This window comes from Python bivittatus, unplaced genomic scaffold, assembly GCF_059951505.1.
Source record: "Python bivittatus isolate LINGU-HERP-01145 unplaced genomic scaffold, Pbiv_v1 ctg000980_np1212, whole genome shotgun sequence".
Taxonomy (NCBI): domain Eukaryota; kingdom Metazoa; phylum Chordata; class Lepidosauria; order Squamata; family Pythonidae; genus Python; species Python bivittatus.
Window position 1 is genome coordinate 44,868,299 of NW_028277125.1, and position 11,253 is coordinate 44,879,551.

At 37.1% G+C, this 11,253-nt stretch overlaps 1 protein-coding gene across 1 annotated transcript in view; it reads left to right on the forward strand.

Annotated features, from left to right (window-relative positions):
- Positions 1-11,253, forward strand: part of OGA (O-GlcNAcase) — a 42,223-nt gene that overhangs the window by 25,003 nt on the left and 5,967 nt on the right. The window contains exons 11-15 of the mRNA XM_007425941.3: positions 3,688-3,773; positions 4,614-4,718; positions 5,767-5,852; positions 8,802-8,994; positions 10,008-10,167. Of these exons, the coding sequence (XP_007426003.1) occupies positions 3,688-3,773; positions 4,614-4,718; positions 5,767-5,852; positions 8,802-8,994; positions 10,008-10,167 (630 nt within the window). The remainder of the gene's footprint in view (positions 1-3,687; positions 3,774-4,613; positions 4,719-5,766; positions 5,853-8,801; positions 8,995-10,007; positions 10,168-11,253) is intronic.

Sequence of the window (11,253 nt, forward strand, 5' to 3'; positions counted from 1 at the left end):
CCTTCTAGCCTTTCTCTGCGCATGCGAGCTTTAGCATAAGGCTATTCTGGTGCAAAAGTGATTTGCTTTGACACTTGCAAGGAGCCTAATTTTGGGCAAGGGTAAGAAATTACAGAGCTCTGGAGTCTGCTTTTATGCTAGACTGATGGTCTCTGAAGCCAAAACCAAGAGCTTTTTTTTTTTTTTTTTTTTTGTCTGCAGCTTTTTAAAAATTAAATATTTTTGGGAATAGCACCAGCATGGCCTGGGTTCCTCTAGTGACCTCATTTCACTTTCAGGTTTCAATCCAGCTGTAAGGAATATGCTGTGGACTTGTTTGATGTACACAGCAGGCAGCAAAACTGATGGTTTCCTGTCACCATTTCTGTAGTAGTCACAAATGTCTTCATAAGCCCACTGCTCAGTAGTGGATCAACCTACAGTTCTTGGATCACATAAGTCATTAAGATTGTACAAATGGTCATATAAAATAGAATCTTGGGTTGATTGTTAAGATAGCCAACACCTAGAGTTTTTAGCAAAAGTTTGAGAGTTGGGGCAATAGTATGTAGAGTTTTTGTAATGGAAGTAACTTTTCTCAAATAAAAAAGGGAATCATTCCAAGTTAGAGCATTAGAATAGTGCATGTTGTCTACAGCTATGAATAATTTTTTTATGATGAGTTTGTCATCTTTTGCTTCCACTTTCTTTGTGGACTATGCTTAGAGGTCATTGGTAACTTCCAGGACAAGAATAAAAAAATAGCATCAGGCAATCCTTATTGACTTCAAGAGTATTTCTCCTATTATAAAGTCAAAAAGAGATATACACATTAGAAATAGTTCCAGCTACACAGCTGGATAAACAAAGTTATCCTTTGACCACTCATTAAACGTTGTCAGCTAGCTTGCTAGGGCAAGAACAGCACTGCATGGTTATGTAAACTAAAGTTATGATTTCTGTTCAAGCTGAAGTTTAAAGTGTCTCTACAATCATTTTATTGGATTCAGTGACAAACTAACCAAGTCAAAAGAGTAGACCAGTTAAACCAAAGATAAAAGCCAAACTTTTTCTACAAATATAACAAAGGCCCATATACGGGACTAGAAATATAAAATTTCCATACAGAATTGTATAATTGAGGGGGACCACATAGATCAGCTAATTCAACCCCCTGCTGTGTGCAGGAAAATCAGTGAAACCATCTATAAGAGATGGCTGTCCAGCCTCTTCTTTAAAACCTCCAGGGATGGTGAACCCACAGCCTCCACAGATAGACTGTTTCAGCTTCTAAATTGTCAGAAATACAAAGTAAACAATTAGGAGTTTAACATGTATCTCCTGGTGGTAGGAGTGGGCAGTTGCTTAAACTGAATATTCAGTTTTGTTTGCCTTGTTTGCTTTAACTTTACAAAACTTTAAACCTTACAATATTAACTTGTATACCTTATCTAAGCTGGCAAATCTATGCTGCTCATAGCATATTGTATTTCATAAGTACAAATACAGGCATACAACAAGTCATGGTATCACTATGTAATATGGAAACAGTGACATTGTTTCCATAGGGCAGAATTTGAGGTAGAAATCAGTGGAATGAGCATAGGATTCCAAAATATAAGGCAGCTTGCTTACCATATTTGAAGTAACTGAAAAGTACACATTACCTTCTAAATAGGAGGAGCTGGGAGGCTGCGTGGTCATTAAATCAAGACTCTAAAGTTACCTAGCAGTCATTTTCTCAATGAACTAAGTATGTTGTCCTATTTTTCTGTGGAACTCAGCCAGACTGAGAGTTGTATACTTGTAATAGCAAGTAACATAGGTTTTCAAGCCATTAATTGATTCTTGAAATAATTTTGCTTTTAAATTAAATCCAAAAGCTTAATAAACAAAATTTAAAATAAATAAATGAAATCCACTAAAATATACATATTTTATATTTTAGCCATACAAATTGCTTCACTTGGTGCTCCCTTGACAGTAATTGATCATCAGTTCAGTGCATTTCATGTTCTACTGTACACTTTAACCCCACAGTTTCTTCAAAGATAGTGAATTCTGACTGATACTGATGGTTGAAATAATGATTTTTAGTTGATATGATTTGTATAATAAAACATACATTATTAGATATAACAACATATAAAATACAATATACAAATTTAAATCAGAACAGTTTAGTATCATTAAATGTTAAAATGCTTAGTGGTCCACTGAAGGCTGATTTCCTTACTTTTTCTTGCAATCCAGCTAGCATTCAGTTTATATAACTAGCGTAGATAATACTACTATGGATTACTAATGCCTTCTACTGTCTTCTTCCCCAATGTGTGCAGATGGGAGAATCTTCAGCACAAGTGTCTACTGCTATTGGATGGACCACGCCAGATGCTTTCAGCGTGTCGTGATTAATAAATTTAAGATGGGAAAGTTCTGATTGTGAGGCAGTTCAGATTAGGGTAGTAGGCATGGGCTGAAGTCACATTTGCGCAGCGACTTAGGCATTAACTTTTGATTTTCATTCATACAGCTCTTCATTCATGCAGCTCTATAAAATGTACAATAGTTGAAGTGCTAGTTACAGCGTAATCTCAAAGGAGAAATATTTCAAGTTACCTGTGAAAGGGTACCGTATAAAGTCTCTGTATATGAGAGACTGGCAAATAGAAGCAGTTGAAGCTCAAACTGGGCTCTTTGGGTCACTTCAAGCTTGCTGTGTTAAAGGCTTGCTTTTATAATTTGATACCAAGCAACAATATCTAGTTTTATTCGCTTTGAGACTGCCTGGCTAGCATGATGTGTGTGACTACTGATCTGAGATTGTTACTTGAACAGGAAGTAGATCGCTGTCCACAAGAAGAAACAAACTTGCGCAGCTTATCTTATCAGAAAACTAGATGGTCATGTACTCTTCGCATCAATTATTCAGCTGCCTTATCTCCTCTTTAAAATCTTAATTATACTGATTGGTTTTCTAATTAGTAAACAGAATTGTCCTCAGAGTTGAGTCATCATTTAAAATTTACAGCCTCCTCCTTAATTGTGCAGAAAATTTAAAAGCTGGCTGTCAGAAATTGTGGCATTTCTGACATAACTGTGGGTGTGTCAAATAAAATGTTCTGACTGTAACTGAAGCCATCGTTGCCTTTCTTGGTAATGAGTTATATGTCGTGTTGTGTGGTTGCAGAAGTAGATAGTGTTGGTCTCTAATCTCTGAAAAAGAGGCTTTTCTTCCACATAGCTGTTTGGGCTATATTATCCCATACCAGACCTAGTTTTCTGGCAAGATTCAAACCACATGAAAATGTGACTTCAGACAGGTCCAAGTATTTTTAAAGGGCTGTGGTAATGGCTAGTTACTGTACATCCCTTACTGGGTGAAACTAGGCATTTGTTTCCTTATATGTTGTATATTTCATGTACCTGTATGAAATGGAGCATCTTAGCAGCTTTTAGCAGTAGTAAACTGTCTGCGCTCTAAGGCTATCGTTGTAACATTCTTTTGATTTTATTAATAAGAACACAAGCACCATATGAGTAGGAAGCTATGTACTGTGCAACATTATTACAGCCCAGCAAGCTCTTGGATTATAGCTCAGTTAGAGAGCTTTTCCCACAAAGTGTGTGTTAGCTTGTTGGACATTTTAGTATCTCAGGACAATCCCCCTTCTCGTAACGTTCTCCGCTTGGATCTGATCTCCACAGGGTGTCGTAGTCAATCTTCAGCACAGTTCTTAAGTGGAGACCAAGAACCCTGGGCCTTTAGAGGTGGTCTAGCAGGAGAGTTCCAGGTATCAATATGAATTCGCAACTGAATGACATTGTCTTTGTTTGAGAAATCTTTTATTGCGCATCGGAGGGCTGGAAGGCTTGGTCTGCCGAAGGCTTTCTGGTTCAAAACCCAAATAGCCCGACAGCTTGTTTTAAAATAATTTTCCTCCCATTTCTACAGTAATATCCCAAGGAGATGCTGCCATTCCCACGCGCCTGCGAAGCGCAGCGGCTTTAGTTGTACATTTCACATTGTTTCTTTGCAGGTCGCACAGCGTTTTTATCTGCGCCCGCAATTGCACAATGCGCGCCTGCTTGTCTTCCAGTGAGAACTCCATGAGCAAAGAGATTGTGATACAGTGTAGTTAAGAACTCTTTCAAAGCAAACGTTGTTTGTGTACTTGATAAATCAATTGGCGAATCAGTTTTAAAAGTTGATTTGTTCTGTGTTTGAATTTGCTCATGGATTTTTCAGGGGCTTACTTTCTTCCCCCTCACAGGTGCTCTCTGCGCACAGCCAATTGAGTCAGCACGTTGTTTTGGGTTAGTGTCTCTGGCCAGTTAACCCTCTTCAGACCAAACCTTTCCTCCTGACACATGGCTATCTTATGCTGAGAACATAGATGAGATTTGGCAAGATAATGCTAAAGAAAAAAATGAGTTTAATGTTAAGTGCTGTAACAGTTGTGTATCTTAAACTTCTATTCAGATAAAATGGTCCTTACGTATGTAAAGCCTGCAAAACCCTATCTTCCTCTGGGGTGCCTGCAGTACCAAAAGTTATCTTGGGAGTCTGCAGTGCACACCCAAGAATGTTTTGCATCTTGCTTCTCACTTACATTAACTTTTTATTTTCACAGCGTTTGCTGCCTATTGAAGGAGCAAATGACCTCTTCTTTCAGCCCCCTCCTCTGACTCCTACTTCCAAAGTCTACACCATCAGACCCTATTTTCCTAAAGATGAGGTAACCTAAATTCTTTGGTGGTCTTATGCAAACTTGATGTTTGAGAGAGTATCTTGGTCAAAACAGCTGTTTCCTTTCCTTTTTCAAGAGTCAATCTTTTGAATGCCTGGGAAAGATGTGACTCAAATAGGAAAGGTTATTATTGAAGTAAGTTTCAGTAATTCACTCCAGGTTCATTGTAAATCGCATGTAGCCCTGGCATTACTTAAATCAATATTTTCCCAAATTGTAGAATATAGTTAGCTTGCTATTATTTCTAAAAAGATTGTAAATAACTAACATACTTTTGACCTTGATAATATTTGAAGTTAAACAGGGACACTGAATGTGCTGAACTCAAGTTCTTTTTTTGACAAATAAGACCTGAATTAATGTTGAAGAAGGAATATTAATATTGAATGTAATATGCTTCTTTATAGGTATATGAATAAATTCAAATTTCAAATAGTTTCATTTAATAAGCCAATTGATTCCAAGAAAAATATTGCATTTTGTGTAATTGTTTTATATTGATAGCACCAAATAATGATTTTATACATATATATGCACATGCACATGTAAACACACATAAACATGAAAAGGTGTTTGTATACATACAGCATGCATATCAACTGTTACCCAATTCAGATAATCATTTCTTCTAGTAATTTGAATCAATTCAAAATTTGTATATCTGATTGAAACAGATGCCTGAATCAGAGCTTCACATACCTCTAATATGTCTGAAAACTATCCATGTCTGAACTAATTGTGAGTTCTGTAATCTGGGAAACTAATGTAGAGTTGTACATTAATATCCTTCCGGTTCTGTCCAATGGATTTCATTGCTGAGTGGGGTTTTGAAGAGTAATTTTCTGACTACAAATCCAACTTAATTTTCACTACATCCCATTGTCAGTAATTGCAGTATCTATGAAATATGAACTGTTATGGAGCAATGGTTCTAATAAATGAGCATGCCTGTTTCATTTTGGAATGACTCCCAAAGAAAAATAACATGCTGTCATGGGAAGTTAAATGTAATTTTTTATGTACTGTGTGTCTTTAGGCATCAGTGTACAAGATTTGTAGAGAAATGTATGATGATGGAACTGATCAGCCTTTTCACAGTCAACCAGACCTAATTGGAGACAAGTATGTATTACTTTGACAGAAATTCAATTGATATATTCTATTTGTATAGCATTACTATACCTCTTGCTATCTAGAAATGTAATACAGTGGTACCTCGGTTCACGAACTTAATCTGTTCCACGATTCTGGTCACGAACCGAATCAAATTTCCCCATAAGGTTCAATGTAAATAAGGTTAATCCGTTCTGACCCCTACGAATGTGGTCGCCAACCGAATTGGTCGCCAACCAAATCAAATTTTCCCTTAAGGTTCGATGTAAATAAGGTTAATCCGTTCTGAACCATATGTATTTTTTTTTTAACCACAAAAATATGAAACAAAGTACAGTACAGTACAGCATGAAGAGAGAGAACACTAACCTTGCTTGAGGAGACACCAAAAAGCTTCATAGCAAGTGTCTGTCTGCGACTGCAATCTCGCCTAGAGGAAGCCACAACCACGTGTCAGAGCAGGGAAGATGGCCGTGGGTCATGTTCATCACCCGATGCAGAATTTGCGAATGGAAGCAAAATTTTGCGAACGCTGCTGTTCGCGAACCAAATTGTTCGTGAACAGAAGCGTTCGTGAACTGAGGTATTACTGTATAATTCATTGTATATTGCATTTGTACATTGTGACATTTCTGTAGTTTTCTCAGCCATGGTGACATGGGGTTAAATAATCTAACTATTGATCATACTTTAGAAATGTCTAAGACACTCGTTTCTAAAAGTAACTAAAAATCTCAGGGAAATAGCCCTAAAAGTTGAAGTCATGTATCTGACTATTGGGAAATGGTTGTGGAGTTAGAAGCAAACAGATTCATGTAACATGGACTATGAATACAATATACACAGTAAACATCTGCCCTGAAGTTAATAAACTTTGGATATCTTGCAAAGGCTAATACTACAGTTAACTTAGAGAGGACTATTTATTTATTGCTAAGTTGAGGCAGAGATATACAGTCATTGTAGGGACATGCAAAATGTTATCTGCGTGTAGCAACCAGTTGTAGCCCAGTCTGTGTCTGGATTGAAATGTATTTGGTCCAGACATGGACCCCAAACATCCATTTTCCAGGCAGAAGTGTTTTAGGGTGGGAAGAGCAGGATAAAGGCAAAGCTATCAGCTTGTGGCTAAAGGGTGATGGGAAAGAAAAGTGCTGGGAAGCAGGAAGAGGTGTGCAAGCTGGTTGGATATGCTGCACTTGAATTCAGGAGCAGCAGTGGAGACGGTGGGGAAAGGAAGATGCTGGAAAGATAGGTGGATGAACTTGTGCATGTGGCACGCAGCAGTGGGTAGAAGAGAGGTCCTTGTTTTACTCGTCCTTTAAGACCCATCCAGATTTATTTTTTTCAGAAAAAATCTGACATGTTCTGGGTTTCAGTTTGGCTAAGCAGTTCAGCCAAATTTCCGAGATACAGTATATTTTGTGTTTGAAACAAAACACATTTCCCATGTCATGCAGACCCCTGATTCATTGAATCTCACCTCATTAGGTTATTCTTGCTGCTACATTAGTTTAACTTACAATATTAACTACTGAGTAACAATGTGAAGGAGCCGTGTCAGAAAAGAAGTCAAATTACCAGAGGGAGCTAGGAGGACTTTGTATGGATGTATAGATGTCTACAGGTCCTGATAACAAAGAAAGATCCATATTATTAAGTTGGTTTGGTTTCTGAAATATCATACAAAAAAAGTTATTTCATTATTAAGCCATTTAGCTTAAATAGGATTATTGGTGTTAGTCCCTAACTGGAACCACTTGAGGTTTGTCTCAACTAATACCTTAACTATTGCTTTGTTGGTTTTCTGCTGAATGCTTTTCTTCAAGTGGAATGTCTGCTAGGATAGTATGTGTATCTTGTCATTATAATTGTTCAAATCTTCTATATCTGTTCCACATCATATTCAAGGTCTTAATACTAGAATGCTGAGATCAATGAAGATATTGGTACAAAAGGCAGATATCCTATCAAAATTGTTCATCAGAAATTTCTTTCATTCAGTGTTATAATTTAGGTGGAAGAGATTGTTGTGCTATTTCCTAGTAGATCCAGCTTTACTGTTTTACTTGTCCTTTCACCCTTCATGCTCAGTCTAGAGCTCCAAGTTCAAGAAATGACTAATTTAGATCTCTTTTCTCACTAAGGCAGCCTTTTCCAAATGCTCTTTAAATCCCACTTTGGCATGGATTTTCCTGAACTGACATGGCCTCATCTTCTTTTTTCTGCCATTACCTCTACAGGAAGTCCTCACTTAATGACCACAATAGGGACTGGAAAATTAGTTGTTAAGCAGAGCAGTTGTTAAGTGAGTCACCACATGACCAGACCCAATTTCGTGACCATTTTTATGGCGGTTGTTAAGCAAATCACCATGGTCGTTAAGCAAATCCAGCTTCCCCGATGGACGTTTTTTGTTGGAATTCACTTAATGGCCATGTGATTTGCTTAACGACTGCAGTGATTCGCTTAACACCATCATAAAAAAAAGGTTGCAAATCATGATCACGTGACCGTGGGCGGTGGTGGTGGTTTGCAATGGTCGTAAGTCCGAATATAGGTCATAAATAACTTTTTAAGGCCATTGTAACTTCGAACTGTCATTAAACGAACAGTCGCTAAGCAAGGACTACCTGTACAGTCTTTTCAAATTTCCCATCACATATTACCAGTTACTTTAACTTTTTAAAGATGCAGTTTCACTAGAATGCATAATACATATCCTCCTGGCCCTTAATCATAGTAATAAACATGTTCTTAGGTTGAAAGTGTTGTTGTATAATATGCACAGTTTTTATCGATTTAATTCATTAATTCATGTCTTCCAGGTTTATTTCTCATACTGGTTTTGCTTTTCTGTAGATGTATTTTGTAACTATTGTCTATTATCTAATGTAGCTTTCATGAATCAGATTTTTGTTGCTTCTGGTCTCAGGTTCACTATTCCTTCTCTGTCAGGTTGGTAGGTGGCTTGCTTTCCCTCAGTCCAGATTACTGCTTTGTTCTGGAAGATGAAGATGGCATCTGTGGTTATGCACTGGGTACTGTTGATGTAACCCCTTTCATTAAGAAATGTAAAATTGCCTGGATTCCTTTCATGCAGGAGAAATATAGCAAGCCAAGCGGCGATAAGGAACTATCAGAGGCGGAGGTTAGTCATGCCAGCTTATGTATTAATTGAACAATAATATGAGTACATGCTTCAGTTCCACTTCATCCTTAGATGACAAAAGTGGGAGCAATTTGTGCGGGTCCTTTCCAGTGTTAAATTTTAAATTTACAGAATGTATAATGTATATGATAAAAAGTTACTAAAAATCATTTTGCTCTTTGCCTCAAGAAATCCCCATTAATATATCTCCAGTTGCACTGTTTGAATTTGAATTGAAAAGGTTAAATTTTATCCTTACAAATTACCTTGAACTGTTGCCTGTCATAGCAACCTTTTTATAGGGATGTTTTTATTATGACATTTATGTTTAGATATCTGCATATGGACATGTTTTAGATTAGCCATTTCACCATTAAAACAATTCCTGCCCACATACATACCTCTCCCTCCTTCCTTCCAACAAAATCATAAGAAGAAAACATACAGAAAATGGGTAAAGAGAAAGCAGAACTGAACTGCACTGGAAAGGAAGTTGGGAATGAGAATGTATAATGGGAATATGGATAGATGGGCAAAAAATGATAAGCTCCTTAAAGCCTTACAAAAAGGATTAAACAAACCACACTAGTAGCAGCTAATGTTAAAGGCATCCATATTTTACAGCAATGAGGTTTGCAAGCATTTACATCTTTATACTGCTTGCTTTGTTTTCAATAGTTTCTTCCATTTTTATAAGCAGATTCCTCCACTCTATCCATTCACAAGTAATTATTTGGAGGAAAAACATTCTTCCTAAGTGTAAACATTTTTCACAGGAAAGCTCCTGCTGTTTTTCTAGTGCTGAGCACTTAATCTAAAACATAGATCAAATGAAGAAAGGGACAGCTCAGCATTCATAGCATTTAGTTAGTGTAGCATCTTTTCTGTGGAGTTTGGTCAAGTGTTTGGGCTAACCATAAGATCATCTGAAGGCCCTTGTTCAGCAAGTGTCCATAATGTTTCTAATGTACATTGTTAATAGTAAAAACATGTTTCTATTTTGTATATTATAGAAAATCATGCTGAGCTTTCATGAGGAGCAAGAAGTCCTGCCAGAAACATTCCTTGCCAACTTCCCATCACTGATAAAGATAGATATTCATAAAAAAGTGACAGATCCAAGTGTTGCTAAAAGCATGATGGCCTGTCTGCTGTCGTCTCTCAAGGCAAATGGTAAGCTGCTGTTGTTGCTTTTCAAGTTACTGAGATATGGAGGGCAATCATCACATTCTGCAGTTCTGGAAATAGCTTTACAAACTTTAATATCAGGTGGGGTATGTAAATAATCAGGAATGTGCAAACCATGTTCGTTCTTATTGGTACTTCCAGTATAGAGTACAGAGGTCAAATTTGTAATCTAGGAGTGATATGCAGTATTATCTATGTTTAAATTATTGTAATGAGTTTCACATGAAACTACGTTCCAAAAGTGTTTAGAAATAGCAGCTGCTCCTCAGCAGTTCACTTTCTTACTTGATGCTTGATATCAGTATCATAAGGAAGACTTATTATTGTGTGCCTCTCCATCACAAGGTCTTAAAATCCATCTTGGAAAGCCTACTAATCCATTTGCATCTGAAGTTCTATGAGATTATCAAGAAAGGATCAGTGGTTATAACTTTTATGTGGAACACTTTGCCCAGTTTCCTTAAATATCTTGGTTCATATGGACTTTTGGCTGCTTAACTTCCTTTGGAGTTGTAAATACTAAAAGGCACCTATAGTAGTATTGCTAATGAGCTTATGGAAGATTCATTTTTATTGACCTTTTGTCATATAGCATTGCAATAGAATAAATTGCATATTATGTTTCCATTCACAAACATGAATATCTCTAATCTGTAGCAATCTAGTGCTGAATCATTGCAGGTAGTAAGGCTGGACAATTTAACTATGCATTATCTTTGGGTTACTGCTTCTTTTAATGTATCAAAAAGGGGGGGAAATCCTCCAGAGAAGCTATCAGGGACATATACATATTACCAAATACAAGGATTTGAGGATTAAAAACAGAGAGTCATCAATGTTTCGATACCCTGTTTAAACACAGAAAAAGTTGTGACTAATAGAAGAGAATATATTGTAGCTCAGGGTTGAACTGTAGAGTCCTTGGGGTTCTCTGAGCTTGGTTGTTTTCTTGCAGATGTTTCATTACCCAACTAGATAACATCATCAGTGCTAGAAGGGAGTAGGGTTTGCTTTCTGCTTATATAGAGTAGCTTGCCCTATTAGTGTTGGAGACGGTGTTGTCCCCTCCCC